General features: G+C 40.4%; 2 protein-coding genes across 2 annotated transcripts; one reads left to right on the top strand and one right to left on the bottom strand.

The window, feature by feature from the left end:
• Window positions 1-3,851: 3,851 nt before the first annotated feature.
• On the top strand, window positions 3,852-5,060 carry LOC111559085 (olfactory receptor 4C45-like). Its single transcript, XM_023249654.2, has one exon. The coding sequence runs from the start codon at window positions 3,952-3,954 to the stop codon at window positions 4,912-4,914; it is 963 nt and encodes a 320-aa protein (XP_023105422.2). The 5' UTR covers window positions 3,852-3,951; the 3' UTR covers window positions 4,915-5,060.
• Window positions 5,061-8,743: 3,683 nt separating this feature from the next.
• Window positions 8,744-11,996, bottom strand: LOC101087349 (olfactory receptor 4C3). The gene has a single exon (XM_045039294.1). The coding sequence runs from the start codon at window positions 10,988-10,990 to the stop codon at window positions 10,082-10,084; it is 909 nt and encodes a 302-aa protein (XP_044895229.1). The 5' UTR covers window positions 10,991-11,996; the 3' UTR covers window positions 8,744-10,081.
• Window positions 11,997-18,634: the final 6,638 nt, after the last annotated feature.

Below are 18,634 nucleotides of genomic sequence, written 5' to 3'. Positions count from 1 at the left end.
ACAAAAAATAAATTAAAAAAAAATAAAATTTGCTTGAATCAGAATTCATATCTAAGCCTGTCTGACCCACAGCCTCTGTGTGTTACCAAGCCCATTTTGTATCTCTTTAACATAACCAGACAACAAACTAAAATTTTTATTCTAATATTTGGAATTTTCTTCTTGAAACCATTTGGCCTCCATTGTTTGAACTCATTTGAAAGTGGACTTGCCTTCATAGATAGGCCAGGCTGAAAATGTACGAGTCCACAAAGAACCAGCTAAGCACTGGTCAATAATTGTAACCACATGAGTGTTTTGATTCCCACAAAACAGGAAATTTCTTTGCAATTATTTTTTCCTCCATCTGCAATAGTCTGTACGTAAAGGAGTGGCTTGTGCCTTATATAGTAGTACTTTCCTCTAATAAATAAAACATAGTAAATATGTTTGATATGAATATGTACTCATCCTGTTGTCATCTATTAAAAAAGAAAAACTTCACTGAGAGAAGAAAGTTCAAGAGGTGAAAAACTATTTTTTAATTAATTTTACCTGTTACTTTTTACTTTTTATTATGATTGTTATTTTTATTTTGTTTATTTTGAGAGAGAGAGAGTGTGTGTGTGCAAGAGCAGGGGAAGGGAGAGAGAAAGAGAGTGAAAGAGAATCCCAGGCAGGCTCCGTGGCAGGGCTTGAACTCACAAACCACGAGATCATGACCTGATTTCCCTGTTTCATGAATTAGGAAACAAAGGGCTGGAGCCAAATCAAGAGTGAACGCTCAACCATGTTCTGTGACTGTGTTTTGTACGATAGTCTCTCCCATGCTGAACCCTTTAATCGACACCCTCAGAAGTGCAGAAGTGAAAAATGTCATGAAGAAACTCTGGGGGCAAATAATGAAAAACAGTGATAAATGAAGTTTGTGATTAGAGTCTTTACCTAAAAATATCTAGTGGTGATTTATAGACATTTATTCCCTTTCTTAAATAAATAGATTAAATAAATAAATTTAAATCACTGGATTCTACACCTGAAACCAATACTGCGCTGTATGTTAACTGACTAGAATTTAAACAAAAAGTTGGAGAAAAAATAAAATAAAACAAAGATACAAAAATAAACTGGCCTCTAATGATGTTTGTGGATGCTTTGCTTCCAGCAAAGATTCCAACAGGACCAATTACGAATCCTCTGAGGACTTGAGAGGTCAATGCCTTACCAAATCCTGCCCGTTGTGAATGTCTATTTAAATATTTCTCTCGAGTCGATGAAGAATTACAGGAGATTTAAGTAAATGACAACAGCCAAGCACGTTAACTAATAGACTTAAGGTCTATATGGGAGACACTGTTCCCACACTTAGGGTTAAAAGGAGAGCTTAAATCAGGAATAGAAAGAATTCTCACCACACTGTTCATGGACTTCTTGGGAAACATAAATTTGGCAGGATTTGGGAAAAAAACAACATCCAATCAACTGGATCTGATGCACTTATACATTTTATAGTTTCATATACTCGCTTTTTCTGATTTGAAGAATTTTTCATTGTTCCCATTGTTTTTATTTTTTTTTTCAACGTTTATTTATTTTTGGGACAGAGAGAGACAGAGCATGAACGGGGGAGGGGCAGAGAGAGAGGGAGACACAGAATCGGAAACAGGCTCCAGGCTCTGAGCCATCAGCCCAAGCCTGACGTGGGGCTCGAACTCACGGACCGCGAGATCGTGACCTGGCTGAAGTCGGACGCTTAACCGACTGCGCCACCCGGGCGCCCCCCATTGTTTTTAATATAGATTGAATACAGTTCTGAGATCTGAAAAATTTATGTGTTTTGGAGATGTGTTTATACTTCCACAGGAGGCCAAGAAAGTGAATAGAAATTAAATCTAGAGCCACTGCAGTTTCCTAACTCAAACAGCTCATTTTCTGAGTAAATTCAGATTGATAATGGGAACGAAAATAAATGAAAATGTCCAAGACTGGAAGAGCTGTCTAGAGAGAGAATTCCAGTGTCCCACTTGTTAGTTTATAGAGTGTATTTGCAGCTGGGGGGCTATGCCCCCAGGGGAAGAAAACAATGACTGAGTTCAATCTAAAAACTGGAATTCACACTCAACTAGATCCAGGTCAGTAATAACTAAATCTTTTTCCCCAAATTTTGAGAGTTAACTTAATTAAGCCAAATTATTTTCACTGAATAGGTTTTACAATTAGATTCTTTGAATTGAAGGTAATCTTATTCTCTAAAAATGAATTTGCGCTTGATAACATGAAAATAGCAGTAGAAAACACGATCTGTGATGCTGCCAGACGAGGCGCTTTTGAGAACTCCTAAGGTCACTGTAACAACATTGTGGTCAACGTGTATGTAGAAATAGATTGCTTCGGTAGGTTTTATATGTGATTATTTGAAATTGTTTCCCCTTTTCATGACTTCCATGTTGCCACATTGAAGTTAGAATTTGTGAATTAAATTAAGAATGATTAAGCACATAGTTACCACCTATAGGAGCCCTGGGTAGAGACGAAACAACTAAAGAGACAGCGTTCTGTAAAACTAAAGATAAAGATATCCTTCCTCACCTTTATTGAAGCTGAATGATCATGATGCTGGTTTCTGTGTCCAGATAGTTTTGAGGAAAAATAGGTTATGTTTTTTGGCAGGGATTTGAGAAAGGAGAAAAAGAGGGGGAGAAGGAATAAGATATCCTGTGATCTTTTGTAACATGTAATCACTTTTGAAAATCCACGTACAGATCATTTTTTAAAAAAAAGAATATATTCTTGTATATATTCCACTTTTTCCACCAATTAGCAGTGAAAATTTCAAATTTATCTTAATTGATTAAACTTATGCCTAAAGAAAAAAATTGTATTATCTTAGACGACGTTAACATTTCCGTCTCATCAATAGGAAATCCAGGGAAACTTTATGACTCATCTAATTCCATTTGTAAAATGTGAGTGGTATTATATATCTAATCCAGAGCCTCATTTTTTTATGTAATGAAAGACCAGTTACACAGAAAATCCATTTAAGAAATATTGAGAACTTTTTTTTTTTAACGTTTATTTATTTTTGAGACAGAGAGAGACAGAGCATGAACGGGGGAGGGGCAGAGAAAGGGAGACACAGAATCTGAAACAGGCTCCAGGCTCTGAGCTGTCAGCACAGAGCCCGACGCGGGGCTTGAACTCACGGACCGCGAGATCATCACCTGAGCCGAAGTCGGCCGCCCAACCGACTGAGCCACCCAGGCGCCCCAAGAAATATTGAGAACTTTGAAGGGAACTTTGTACCAATTGTATATGTATATCCAAAGATGTGGGAAGAGTGACTGTGTAATAGCCATTTGGAGCCAGATACAACATCCAGGGCTACTGAGGAAATGCTGCTCAATGAGCTGTTATGCAGACAGTTCCTTGGCATTTTGAAGAGGGAAAACCCCATCTGCAGCTCTCTGTGTGTACGTGCATTCATTTGGCAGAAAGGAATCATACCTCAAAGAACACTGCTGGTATAGATATAGTAAGGCTTGGCACTTTCCTATCTGAATACAGTTGACTTTTTAAAGAATATTGTGTCCATATATCTATAAATATTCATGCCAGTGGGCAAATGTAACTTCAAAATCATTGTTATTGACAAACATTGTCCCAAAAACAGCAAAAGAAAGCCACCTGTGAGGGTTTAGAGCCAGAAAGAGAGTTTGGAAGTCCATCATAGTCAACATACATATTAACACTTTGCTTTTATTCTGGTGTTTGTAACATATTGTTAATATTCAATTTATATGAATAAGAGAAATCTAACCTCTTTCTAATCTTCTTTATAACTGTCTCCGAAGTGGCAGAGGTGAGTGGAAGCTGTGGTTCCATCAATCCCAGAGGCCAGGACTACAGAGGTGATGGAAACTTTTAGTGTTGAATTAAAAATATTACTCAGAAACTCTGTGATCTCTCCAGATGGACCATGTGCTCACAACCCAAGCTGAATCCATGGAAAGGATGAGCAATGTAACAGAATTCATTTTGCTGGGCTTGACCCAGAATCCAGAACTGCAGAAATTCTTATTTGCTGTGTTGTTAATCACCTACTTGATCACACTGGCAGGTAACCTGCTCATCTCCGTCACCATCTTCATCAGCCCAGCCCTGGGTTCTCCCATGTACTTTTTCCTGTCCTACTTGTCTATTATAGATGGTTTCTACTCTTCTTCCATAACACCCAAAATGATCTATGACCTGATCTCTGAGAAGAACACCATCTCCTTCAATGGCTGCATGACTCAGCTCTTTGCAGAACATTTCTTCGCTGGAGCTGAGATCGTCTTGTTAATTGTCATGGCCTATGACCGCTATGTAGCCATCTGTAAGCCCTTGCATTACATGACCATCATGAGACGACCTGTCTGTCGTTTCTTCGTGGCAATGGCTGGGATTTTAGGCTTTCTTCATGGAGGAATCCAGATTTTGTTCATGGTCCAGTTACCGTTCTGTGGCCCCAATGTTATTGACCATTTTATGTGTGATTTAATACCTCTCCTGGAGCTAGCCTGTACAGACACTCGCACTTTGGGGCCCCTGATTGCTGCCAACAGTGGATCGCTGTGTTCGCTCATTTTTTCTATGCTGGTTGCTTCTTATGTTGTCATCCTGCACTCACTGAGGACTCATAGCTCTGAAGGGCGTCGCAAAGCCCTGTCTACCTGTGCCTCTCATGTCACCGTTGTCATCTTATTCTTTGTACCTTGTTCCTTCCTGTACCTGAGACCCGTGACCTCCTTCCCCTCTGACAAAGCTGTGACTGTGTTTTGTACGATAGTCTCTCCCATGCTGAACCCTTTAATCTACACCCTCAGAAATGCAGAAGTGAAAAATGTCATGAAGAAACTCTGGGGGCAAACAATGAAAAACAGTGATAAATGAAGTTTGTGATTAGTCTTTACCTAAAAATATCTAGTGGTGATTTATAGACATTTATTCCCTTCTTAAATAAATAGAGATTTCTTTCCCTGATCAAACTCGGGGCAGTCAATTTTGCTGCCTGGATCAGATTTCTTCAGGAGCACGTATGTCGTGGGCAGGGTCGACATACCCATTAAGACACAGTAGGCATGGTGCCTAGGGCCTACAATAATGTTAGGAGCCCTTGAAATGTTCAATTTCTTTTAAAATAAGGAAACAATGAATGTAATCCAAATCCAACTTGGACTATAGTCATCTTTATATCAATGCAGTTATAAAATATAATTTTTAAAATTGTTAATGGAGGAGGAGGGCTCATGAGGACAAAATTACCAGCAGGCCACAGAAGTCATAATGTTGCCCTGATTGGAGGTGTGAAACGGATCAGTGTCAATAGTCCTGAACACTCTTTACACCCAGTGCTACAGCTAGAATGAAGTTTTAGTTTAAAAGACAAAAAGAAACTGCATGTGAAAAAAAGTATTCAACAGCAGGGAGTCTTCAAGTACTTTCATCCAAGTATACTTTTTCTTATCGTAGTAAATTTAAGAGGTTCAGAAATGTTCTCTCACCACAGCGATAAAAATCTCTTTACTTAGCACAATCCCAAGAAGAGAATACTGGCACACAAAGGTACTTTTTTAGAAATTACATTGCCACCATTTTCTGTAATATACAATTGTCTGCAGAAACAATTGGAGGAAAAATTGGCTGGTGCAAAAGAAATATAATTGATCAAGTCTGTAGAGTTAAGGCAGAAATTACCTGTACATTAAAGTCATGTGTTTTTTAATGTTTAATTTAGAGAGAGAGCACCAGTGAAGGAAGGGAAGAGAAAGAGGGAGATACAGAATCTGAAGTAGGATCCAGGCTCGGAGCTGTCAGTGCAGAGCCCGACGCGGGGCTCGAACCCATGAACTCTGAGATCATGACCTGAGCCAAAGTCAGACACTTAACTGACTGAGCCACCCAGGTGCCCCTAAAGTTGTGTTTTAGATGTGGACAAAGGAAACAATGACTTTGAACAGCTGTGGCAGGAAATTACCAGTGATATATGAACCAACTTTGTGTAGCGAAACAGAACAACAATGACCACAGATCCAGATTATAGAAAAGAATTCATAACATGTACATAATGAAATTCTAAGAGAGATTCAGAAATAGTCAGATGCTTTGAAATCAAAGATTAAGAGCTTTAGATCAAATAGGCTTGATTTCTCATCTTGTCTGCTGCGTTAATTAGCCTTGTAAATGGAAGCAAGTTACTTCATCTCTCTACTGATTTTTTTGGCCTGTATAATGGACAACAAACATTACATACTTTCTTAAATTGTAAGCATTAAATGATTTCGGTTGAAAAAAAAAAAAGAGCCAGCTGAAAATTAGTGAAATTGCTCAGACACGGTTACAGCCTTCAGAGATGTCACCAGCACAGAAAGTGTGCCAGGGACTACAGTTGCTCACCAGAGCCCAAGAACACCGCCACTTTCATTCACCAACCATGATCACAGGACGACCAAACATCTGTACTTCAGCCCCAGCCCCACGTTAAACTTCAAAATAAGTCATAAATGGCATCCACTTATGAGTAGGGACAGCATAATGGTGAGTTACCATCCCAGCAAGGAAACTAACGGGACCTGTGAGGATCTCTGGACACTAGAAGCTAGCCCACCACCAACTCCCTATTCTGGAATTAAAAAAAATATAGTAAATATGTTTGATATGAATATGTACTCATCCTGCTGTCATCTATTAAAAAAGAAAAACTTCACTGAGGGAAGAAAGTTCAAGAGGTGACAAACTATTTTTTAATTAATTTTACCTGTTACTTTTTACTTTTTATTATGATTGTTATTTTTATTTTGTCTATTTTGAGAGAGAGAGAGAGTGAAAGAGAATCCTAAGCAGGCTCTGTGGCAGGGCTTGAACTCACAAACCATGAGATCATGACCTGAAATCCCCGTTTCATGAATTAGGAAACAAAGGGTTGGAGCCAAAATCAAGAGTGAACGCTCAACCAACTGAGCCACCCAAGGGCCCCAAAATACTACTTTTTGTTTCTTAATGTTTTTATTTATTTTTGAGACAGAGAGAGACAGAGTATGAGCAGGGAAGGGGCAGAGAGAGAGGGAGACACAGAATCGGAAGCAGGCTCCAGGCTCTGAGCCATCAGCACAGAGCCCACTGCGGGGCTCGAACTCACAGACTCTGAGATCATGACCTGAGCCAAAGTCGGACACTCAACCGACTGAACCACCCAGGTGCCCCCAAAACACTACTTTTTTAAGTAGCTTGCCAGTACTAACAATAAGCTGTGGAATAAAATCTCACATGCAGTTCTGTTTTGACACCACATGGATATTTTCAACAGTACTTAAAATTTGGAAGCTTATGCTAGCTCCAGCCTTTCTTCTTCTGCTCCCCGCTGGCAGGGGCACCATCATTTATTAGAGGCTTATCAACCTGTCAGGTGCTGTGGTCTTCACGCACATGGTTTTCACAAGGGCATGCACTAAGGATTAAAATGCTTATTCTTGGACATGGAAACCAAGGATCTGAAAAGTTTAAGATGCCTTATAAGTGAACAAAGAATCATTTAGCCCCAGAGGGTACGCTTTAGGATGGCAGAGGCTTAACCAAGTTAATAGAAGACTGGAGGGAGGAGGTGGAGGAAGAGGAAAAGCTGACAACCAGGATATCTACCAAAACACTGATGGCAACTCTCACTGGGTAATGTCTTATAGGTGGATTTACACATGCACGTGTGTGTGTGCGCGTGTGTGTGCACATGTGTGTATTGTTCACCTTTGTTGTCCTACATTCTGAATTTTATAAAGCAAATGCTTTTATTTTTTTTTCAACGTTTTTTATTTATTTTGGGGACAGAGAGAGACAGAGCATGAACGGGGGAGGGGCAGAGAGAGAGGGAGACACAGAATCGGAAACAGGCTCCAGGCTCTGAGCCATCAGCCCAGAGCCTGACGTGGGGCTCGAACTCACGGACCGCGAGATCGTGACCTGGCTGAAGTCGGACGCTTAACCGACTGTGCCACCCAGGCGCCCCCATTCTGAATTTTAAAATAAATATGTATTTGGGGAGAAAGAGGTTTTATCATAGACTCCAAGATGGAGACACCGCTACCTTTGTGAACAAGATTAGTTATAATTTTGAAATCATATAGAAAACTTCTGGTGATATTTATTCATGTATTTATTCTAGCAAGTTGAAATGTTTTCAGAAATAAGCAGCACTTGTAAGTTGGTTGGGCCATTATTAATCATGACTCAGGCAATAAAAACGAGGGATTAAAAAAAAGTGGGGGGAGCATTTGGATCGTTCATTATGCTAGTTGGTAACTGTACTAAAAGGTGCTTATCAAATTTCAACTGAAGTAAGTATGCTTTTCTAGAAAGTCTCCTTTAGATAAAATTGTGGCAAATTCGAGAAAACAATAGGCTGTTTTTAGTGACCCTCACCATGGTTTCATATTTATTAGCTAATTGGAATACAGGCTCAATCATACTTTTATTATCTTAACAGCAGAAATGAATAGGTATAAAATTCAAGGTCTCATTATACCTAGTTTTTTAAATTTTTTTTAACATTTATTTATTGTTGAGATACAGAGAGAGACAGAGCTGAGCAGGAGAGGGGCAGAGAGGGAGGGAGACACAGAATCTGAAACAGGCTCTGAGCTTTGTGCTGTCAGCACAGAACCCAATGCGGGGCTCAAACCCACAAACCACGAAATCATGACCTGAGCCGAAGCCAGACCTGAGCCACCCAGGCACCCCTCATTATACGTAATTTTTTAACTAGACTATCAGAATGGGACAAAATGAAAGAAGGCAACATTTATTTTCCCCAAGAACTCGGCAACTGTTATTTTTGTGAGACATAGAGGTTTGAGGGTAAAGCAGTAACTATTTCCTAATGAGCTCCTGAATCAGTTCTTGGAGACTAATTGTGCATACTTATAGTAGACAAACTTTCATATTAACTTCTAGTTTCTTTTTTGGTACAAGCATAAAAAGTGGGTATGTTGCAACATGGTGAATTACATACTGTGAAACAAAAACTTTTTGGAAATTATGAGAGCCTACACTCTTAAAGAATGAAGCCTGAGAAAGGGTCTCGTCAGAGTTCATAAAACCAGGAAAAGAACAGAGCAAACACGGATGTACATTTCAGATTCCAGAACCCCAGCATCCCTTGGAATCTGAAACAGGGAGTTAGGAAAAATAATCACTGGCCAAAAACAAAGTCATCTACTCTAAGCACAGCATTATTTTCACACCTAGTAGAGATAGAAAAGTGAAGGAAGGCAGCCTCTGTATGGAAGATTAGGGAAAGGTTGAGGAACATATAAAATAAAACGTTGTGGGAATATGTGCCAGAAACTGGATTCTGAATTTGACATCTATTTTCTAATTTAATTCTCACAGTAACACTTTAGATATGTATTATCTATATTTTAAAGACAGGCATCAGAGGCTGCTAGATGTTTAGTCACTTTCTCAAGGTCGTGCCACAAGTAAGCACGGGAAATAGGACAGAAACTCAGGTTGATCTGTCTCCAGAGCAAAGGTCTTCTAGAACAGCAGCTATGCCAGGGATGTCATACAGGGTGATAAGAAGGAAGAGAAGCCTGCCTGGATGCATACAGACTGCTAGCCACAGCTAAGCAAGAAGTTATTTGCCTTACGTTGTATTTTGCCTCACGTTTCTACAGCTCCGTTATCACACAGACTGGAAAGATATACCATGGATCGCTAGTGAAAGAGCTGAATGATGGACCAAAAACAACCGATTTGGGGTATTGGCTTAGGTACCTCACAGCCAGATAACCTTGATTAACCAATCACATCAAGAGACAAAGTTTCTTCATTTCTAAAACAGGGATAATAATGATTCATGCCACATACATCTTATACCGTTGTTTTATAACCAAACTATGCAATTCAGGTAAAAAGACTAAACCCTAAAAGCCTATGAAGATGAACAGATAGACATAACGGAATAAGGTGATATTCAGAAGTCAGAACGAGTTTTGGTTTGTTACACTTACAGAAATAAAGTCATTTCTACTTCCTGCTTTACCACTCATTACATACATGTAGTTTCTTACTGAATGAAGAGCTTTCTCATGGCATTTTTTACGTCTTCATTTCTCAGGGTGTAAATGAGTGGATTCAGCATAGGTGTCAGAATACCATAAAATACTGCCATGTTTTTGTCCATGGACCAAGTAGACGATGGCCACATATAAGTAAATATACAAGGCACAAAGAACAGGGCAACAACAGTGAAGTGGGCCCCACAGGTGGAGAGGGCTTTGCGCCTCCCCTCGGCACCGTGGCACCTCAAGGAACGCAGGATGACAATGTAGGAGGCAGCCAGCATGAGGAAGTTCAACAGGCAGATCACACCACTGTTGGCCACCACCAGGACGCCAATGACATATGTGTCAGTGCAGGCGAGCTCCAGCAAGGGGTACAGGTCGCAGACAAAGTGATTGATCACGTTAGGCCCACAGAAGGGCAGCTGAAGGACCAGGAGGAGCTGAACCAGTGAATGCAGGAAGCCCCCCAGCCAAGCCACCCCCACCAGCAGGGCACAGAGATGCTTGGTCATGGTGGTCGTGTAGTGCAGAGGTTTGCAGATGGCCACGTAGCGGTCATAGGCCATGACCGTGAGCAGAATAATCTCAACACCTCCCAAGAAATGGGCCCCAAAGAGCTGAGCCATGCAACCCTCAAAAGAGATGGCTCTCCCCTCACACAAGGAGTCCGCAATGAGTTTAGGGGCCATAGAGGAAGAATAACAGGTATCAATAAAGGACAGATTGGCCAAGAAAAAATACATGGGGGAAGCCAGGGTGGGACTGGAGGTAATGGTGACCACAATGAGCATGTTGCCACACACGGTGACCACATAGATGATCAAAAAAACCACAAAGAGGACTCTCTGTATCTCTGGCTTCTGTGAGAGTCCCAGCATGAAAAACTCTGTGATATTGTGTGGCATTTCCATATAGCTCAAGGACAGTGAGAATGCAGGTACGGTATTGCCTATAAAGTCAAGAGAAAAACACAACCATAAGAGAACTAATTACAGGGTGGGGGAAGGTGCTGCCAGATTTTCTTCAGACACACTTGCTTCCCTTTGTCCTTCTTAACTCTTTCCATTCCAATATTTTTGTATCAATTCACTTTGTTAACCACAAAATATGAGCGTATGTCTATTGTTGACTTTTGCATCACTGGGCAGTAGATTTCTAAGTTCTTACGTGAAAACAACTAAATATTAGTTTCATTACTGCTAAAACTGAACATTTGGCAGACCTCGATTTTCCACTAGAGTATGCCTCTGACAATTTTCAGGATGGTTCCACATAGATGCAATGGCACCTGAGAAAACCATGAACATTTAGGATCTCCTGAAAACTCGGCATGTTTAGTCCACATCCTTTGAATTCAGTCTTTCTTCTTGAACTTTTCAATGAAGCTTGCTACACTTTCTGTCAGTGTTTCTGATGGCAACACAAACCGATGTAAAACAGAAGCAAATCTGAGACAAGCTGATAGGCTGCAGCTGAAGACCTCCCCGACTTCCTGGTTCTTTCCCTGCTCACCCCTCCCACTCAGAACCCGTGCTGTGGGCAGCATCATGTCCAGGAGGCCAAACTTAAATTACTCTTGCCCCCTTGCTTTACACGTTTTATATGCTTCTGGTTTTGCTTTCCCTGGGCTCAGTGAAATCCTTCTAGTTAAAAGCTACTAGTTCTTCCGCATCTGTAGGAAGGACTTCCTTTAAAGTAAAAGTTTGTTGAGCATCTGTGGAAGATTCTATTAAGTAATGAGTATCTGCCTATTCATTAAAGGAAGCTCCAGGGGCAGGAAGAACAGAGGCTCCCTCTTAACCAGCTACAAGGTAGAATATTCCTACTCACCCTTTCTTCTCTTAGTGATAGTAAGAAAATGCCTATGCCTACCCTGGTTTTAAACAAAAACCTGGGGCACCTGGGTGGCTCAGTCAGTTAAGCGTCCAACTTTGCCTTAGGTCATGATCTCGTGGTTCGTGGGTTTGAGCCCCGCATAGGGCTCTGTGCTGACAGTTCAGATCCTGGAGCCTGCTTCGGATTCTGTGTCTCCCTCTCTCTCTGCCCCTCGCCCCCCACTTATTCTCTCTCTCTCTCTCTCTCTCTCAAAAATAAACATTTATAAAAAATTTTAAACAAAAAACTGACACTAAGCCTACCCACCAGCAATCTATTACTCTCCTGGAAACATAGGCCTCCTTAAAGTAGCTAAATCTTCCAACTTGCTGGAAACCTGATGTTCAATATGATAAGAATTAAGGGAGAACATTTAAGTGTCAGAGGAAGAGACACCCAGATATACAAGATATAAGAAATACTGGGGAGAAGATTCCTGGGTTGATCTGGAAGCTGCCCCCTCCTTTTCTCTCTCCCAGTTTTAGTTCAAGAAGGCAAAGTTGCTTCTGTAAGTGACGAGTCAAATGGGGACCTTTTCAGAGTAAAACGTGATGGCCAAGAACACAGACAGGGGTGATAAGAGCAAATCCCTGGGTCGCATGCAGTTTTTGCCAAGCACGTTCCTAAGTGCTTTACGTATATCAGCTCGTTTAATCCTCACGTTATCCCCTTGAAGTAGACTGCTGTTTTCATCCCCCTTTTGCAGAGGAAGAAAGTGAAACACATATGAGCAACCCACAGAAGCGTGCTCAGCTAGGAAGTGGCCGAGCTGGGGCTTGCACCCAGGCAGTCTTGCTATACAGATGCTGTGGGCTTCACCGCACTATACTGTCACGGAGGCTTATCTGGGTGTGAATCCTTCCTCTGCCTTCCTCTGTGAACAACTTCTCAAAGTCTCAATCTTCTTATTTATAAAATGAAAATGGGAGCGCCTGGGTAGCTCAGTCAGTTAAGTGTCCAACTTTGGCTCAGGTGATGATCGCACAGTTTGCGGGTTCGAAGCCCGCGTCAGGCTCTGTGCTGACAGCTCAGAGCCTGGAGTTTGCTTTGGATTCACTGTCTCCCTCTCTCTCTGCCCCTCCTCCACTCAGGCGCTCGCTCGCTCGCTCTCTCTCTCTTAAAAATAAACATTTTAGGGGCGCCTGGGTGGCTCAGTCGGTTGAGCAGCCGACTTTGGCTCAGGTCGTGATCTCGCGGTCCGTGAGTTCGAGCCCCGCGTCGGGCTCTGTGCTGACCGCTCAGAGCCTGGAGCCTGCTTCAGATTCTGTGTCTCCCTCTCTCTGACCCTCCCCTGTTCATGCTCTGTCTCTCCCTGTCTCAAAAATAAATAAAACGTTAAAAAAATAAATAAATAAACATTTTAAAAATTTAATAAATAGATAAAAATAAAATGAAAACAAAAGAACTGCTATACCTTGAGGTTGCAGAGAGCAGTAAATGATAACAGGGCACGCCGGGTGTTTGTACAGAGCCTGGATGCAATATACATTCAAAAATGGCATCTCTAAAATCACCATCATTAACACCATGGACAACAAACTCATTATGTGGCTTAAATACCCAAGGACCTAAGTGGATACGTTCAAAACTAAATTAATTGTATTGAAATAGCTAATTATATTCAAAACTATAATATTATAAATATTTAAAAATGAGCTAATCCCCATACAGAACTGATTCCCATACAGAACACAATAGAGAAAATGCAAATTGGTATGAATAGCACAGAATTCAGCCCAAAAATAAAAATGTTAAGCTGATTCATCTCTGCAGTTTGTGGGAATACAAAATAAATTATTTGTTAAAAAGCTAGCCAGAAAAAAAAAAAAAAGTCTCCTGTTTGAGTTGTCCATGAGAAACAAAATTATTGTGTGGAAAGTAATGAGAATTTTAGTAAAATTATCCCACCACAGTTTTGAGTTGCATTTTTCTTTAGTTTTCAAAAACAGATTACAGAAAACTTACATTGACTGGATCTGAGGACAACAACAGGTCTCCTCCAGGTGTTGTGTTGTGCTTTGTTTTTACCTCCTAACATCACAGAAAGGTGGATCTGGAAGAGTTCTTAAAGGATCATCCAGATCAGCTCCAATGTAACATCCCAAATTTCACTGTTTCATGTGATTAAACTGCTGGATGAGATTAGAATGTTTTATACATTGAGGCAAAGCACAGACGAAGCAGGTGCTATCAATTACAGAAACTCATCTGAGCTGAAGGTTTCTTTTTTTTTTTTTTTTAAATGTTTATTTATTTTTGAGACGCGGGGGGTGGGGCAGGGGGAAGGCAGAGGATCTGAAGCCGGCTCTGAGCTGACAGCATAGAGCCAGATGCGGGGCTTGAACTCACAAGCTGTGACATCATGACCTGAGCCAAAGTCAGACACTCAACCCACTGAGCCACCCAGGCGCCCCTGAAGGTTTCTTAGAATAGTACGAAGTGAAAACACAAATGATGGTCATTCATTTACAAGAAGCTGGAATTGTTTGTCATCCACTTCCCTTTTGTCTGCTTAAGAACCTGATGGGACTTAAAATCATCCTTTCCAATTCTCTGTTTTAAAGACGGTGGATTTCAGACTCAGAGAGATCTTAGATATAGATGCACTGAGCCAAGGTCACATGGGTGACCCGTGACAGAGGTGTGGCTGGAACCCAGGTCACACCTCACCCCAGCCTACGCCCTTTCCAATGCAACCACCACTTTCCGTTGTCTGCCTTCTTTAGACAGAGTAACCGGTTCATTAGCTCTGCTTTCTGCTAAGGATATTCACCAGCACAGTCTCCGAGAAAAGCTTTTTCCTTCCACTGGACAGGGTTTTTATAAGGGAATTGGGAGTGGCAGCACAGGGACAGTCAGTGCCATGTGCTTTCTGCCTCTCTAGGGGAGACTAATTCTCCCTCATGGGGATCACTCACTGGAGTTTGTGCCTCGTTCACAGGTCAGAACAACGTTGACACCATCATTTAATTAGTCCCCTGACTACAATTTCGGTCTCACAAGGAAGTGGCTTCTATTGTGCCTCTTACAAGTGCCCAGTATCCTTCTAGTGTCTCAACAGAGAAACTATACATTGTCAGGAGGAAAGGGGAGTTAGGATATTTCAGGAACTGACACTGGAGGGTCAGCGTCTTTAGAGAAATTGCTGGCTGAACAACACCAACAAGAATCAACAGCATTTACTGAGGATCTTCTGTGCTCAGAAGGGGGGGGCCTTTCATCTCCTCCCTTAAAGCTGAGAGAAGAGTTATCACTGTCCTTCATCCATTCCTCTCCTGCGTGGTGTGCCGAAAGACCAAAATGACGTGAATCAGAATTGTACCTCTGCCATTTCAATCATTCAATAAGGATTTTTTTCCAGTCCCACTTAATAAAAGATAGTACTTTGCTAAATGTCAGGAGTACCCTGGTGAGTGAGACAGACACAGTCCTTGGCAGCATGGAACTTATATTTACATGGAGCAGTAGCCTCCTCCAAAACAAAGCAGGGGCATAAACAAATAGAATCACCAAATCAAAATCAAATAAATGGAACTGTTGGGTTCGTTTTATATATTTTTAATGCTGATAAATACTGACAGAGATGCACATGTAGAATACTTAACTGACGTGTGGGGCAAGTTTTCCTCCATAACATTTTGTAAACGTTTACCTTCCCAGCACCCTTGCCTGCTCGGCATGTGCTCAGCAATTGCCCAGGGCTGAATGAATCCTATTCTAAGCCTTCCCCCAACCAGTTTCCTGAAAGTTTCTATCAAGAGTCACAAAACAGAGAGAATTTAGTCCACTATAAATCCATGTCACCACCTTCGAAAGGCTTATCAACATCACCCAGGGATCCTACTCTATTTCTGTAATCGACACATTTGTCCAATTCTCCTCAAGGACCATTTAAAACCTTCACCTTTGGGGCACCCGGGTGGCTCAGTGGGTTAAGTATCTGACCCTTGATCTCAGCTCAGGTCATGATCTCGTGATTCATGAGTTTGAGCCCTGCAACAAGCTCATTGCTGACAGTGTGGAGGCTGCTTGGGATTATCTCTCCCTTTCTCCCCCTGTTCATGGGGGGGGGGGGGGTTGCACACATGCACACACACTCTCTCCCTCTCTCAAAATAAATAAATAAACTTTAAATAAATAAAACAAGGGGCACCTGGGTGGCTCACTCGGTTAAGTGTCCAACTTCAGCTCAGGTCATGATCTCAGGGTTCGTGGGTTCAAGCCCTGCGTTGGGCTCTGTGCTGACAGCTCAGAGCCTGGGGCCTGCTTCAGATTCTGTGTCTCCCTCTCTCTCTTCCCCTCCCCTGCTCAACCTCTTTCTCTCTCTCTCAAAAATAAACATTAAAAAAATTTTTAATAAAACCTTCACTTTCTTCAAAACTCCCTTCCCCAGCTTCCAATCTCTACTCTTGTTTTAAGTCAAGAACTCCCTGGGTCTTGTCTCTTAGAGCTACATTGCAGTCCATGAACTTCTTTCCTTCCTTTCCTCTGCTCTCTTTCACAGCAGCGGGAGCTGCATCATTCTGGACGGCCCCTCCCACTTTCCCTCACCAGTGTTTCACCCAGTAAATCTCTTGCACATCGACTCTGTCTTAGCTTCTGCTTCTCAGAGAACTAGGACTGATGTGGAACATATAAAGACCTCTTACAAATCAATAAGATAAAAGCAACCACATGAGACTGGAACAGCACTTTTGCAAAGAAGCCATCCAGTGGTCAGTAAACATCTTAGGGAGTAGCGTTCCCCTCTTTTATCACCTGACAAATAGGACACAGAAGCACAATAACATACCACTGCAATCCTTCCCCTACTTGCCTAAAATTAAAAGGACAGTCAATACTGAGTGTTTGTTGTCAATATGGAGGAACAGTATCTCTCATAAGCTGCTGGTGAACATGTATAATAGTTTTCCAAAGTATACATTGGATAAACATAAATATACACATAACCTATGACCCAGAAGCCCTATTCCTAGGTATAAACCCAAGAGAAAGTTATGTAGCCGTACGCCGGAAGATACATCACCAAGAATGTCAAGAGACCTATTGGTAACAGCATAAAAGTGTTAACAACTCAAATGTCCATAATTAACAGAATGTATAAAAAAAGGTTCATATATTTATACAATGGACTAACAGAATGAAAGTAGGTGAATGGCAGATATAGGAACAGGAATCTCACAAACACAATGGTGAGCCAAAGAATTTAGACACAAAAGATTATATTCAGTATGATTGCATTTATTTAAAATGTCAAATAGGCCAATCTAGAGACGGGTACATAGGTGGTAAATGTAAAAAGTATAAAGAAAAGCAAAGAAGGGGCGCCTGGATGCTCTCTCTGACCATCCCCCATTCATGCTCTGTCTCTCTCTGTCTCAAAAATAAATAAACATTTAAAAAATTTTTAAAAAAAGAAAAGAAGTTTTATCATAAAAGTCACATTAGTGTTGACCTTCAAGGGAGAGAAAGAGGTAGGATTGGAAAGAGACACGAGGGATCCTGGAGAGTTAAAAATCTACTTCTGAACTGCTTCACGGTTACATAGGTATTCCACTTTATAATGTAAAGATTTTCTTTGTCTTGGTTTTTTGTTTGATTATGATGTGTCTCAGGTGGATTTCATTTTGTTTTAATATTTATTTTTCAGAGAGAGAGAGAGAGAGAGAGAATACACGGGGGAGGGGCAGAGAGAGAGAGGGAGACACAGAATCCGAAGCAGGCTCCAGGCTCTGAGCTGTCAGCATAGAGCCCTACGCGGGACTCAAACTCATGAACACAAGCTCAACTTCTTATGAGAATATGAGAGAATATGAGATCCTACTTCTAAGCTGTGTTAGTCGGCTTAGCCGACTAAGCCACCCAGGCATCCCTCAGGTGGTTTTCTTTAAGGTCGTCCAGTTTCAGACTTGCTGAGCTTTCTGAACCTATCAGTTTATATATGTCACCAAATTTTTTTAAATGTATTTCTAAACCATATTGTCTCTCCTCTTTTTCTGAGACTCTAATAATATGGATGTTAGACATTTTGGTATTGTCTCACTAGCCCTGAGACTCTATCCAATATTTTTTATCTTTTTTTTTTCTCTCTGTGGTTCAGACTAGATAATTTCTGTCAATCTACCTTCAAGTTCACCTTTCTTTTATATTTCTTCTGTGCCACTGAGCCCAGCCAGAGATTTTTTTATTCTGGCCACTGAATCTTTCGGTTCTCCATTTTCAATTTCATTCTTTTTTATAATATCCATTTCTTTGCTGACACTTTCTATCTTTCTATCTGTTTCCAGTATGCCTGCCCTTACTTATAGGTCATGATTATAATTATATTATAATTATATTAATATATATATTTAATTATATATATAATTATATATTTATATATATATAAAATATATAAAATTTTATATATATAAAATATATATAAAATACGACCAGCAGAGGCAATGATACAGATGTTGGAATTTTCAAAGACTTTAATTATATTATAATTATATATATATAATTATATAATTATAATAATTATTATTATTATATAATTATATATATTATATATAATTATATAATATATATAAATATATTATAGAATTATATAATTATAATAATAATTATATAATTATATAATATATATAATTATATATAATTATATATAATTATATGTATAATTATATTATATATATAAT

Source organism: Felis catus, chromosome D1 (genome assembly GCF_018350175.1).
Source record: "Felis catus isolate Fca126 chromosome D1, F.catus_Fca126_mat1.0, whole genome shotgun sequence".
Lineage (NCBI taxonomy): Eukaryota > Metazoa > Chordata > Mammalia > Carnivora > Felidae > Felis > Felis catus.
This window is presented reverse-complemented; position numbering and strand designations above follow the sequence as displayed.

Bases quoted from the DNA above. Each gene is read 5' to 3' on its own strand.
- LOC101087349 (XM_045039294.1), bottom strand. From the start codon at position 10,990: ATGGAAATGCCACACAATATCACAGAGTTTTTCATGCTGGGACTCTCA.
- LOC111559085 (XM_023249654.2), top strand. From the start codon at position 3,952: ATGGACCATGTGCTCACAACCCAAGCTGAATCCATGGAAAGGATGAGC.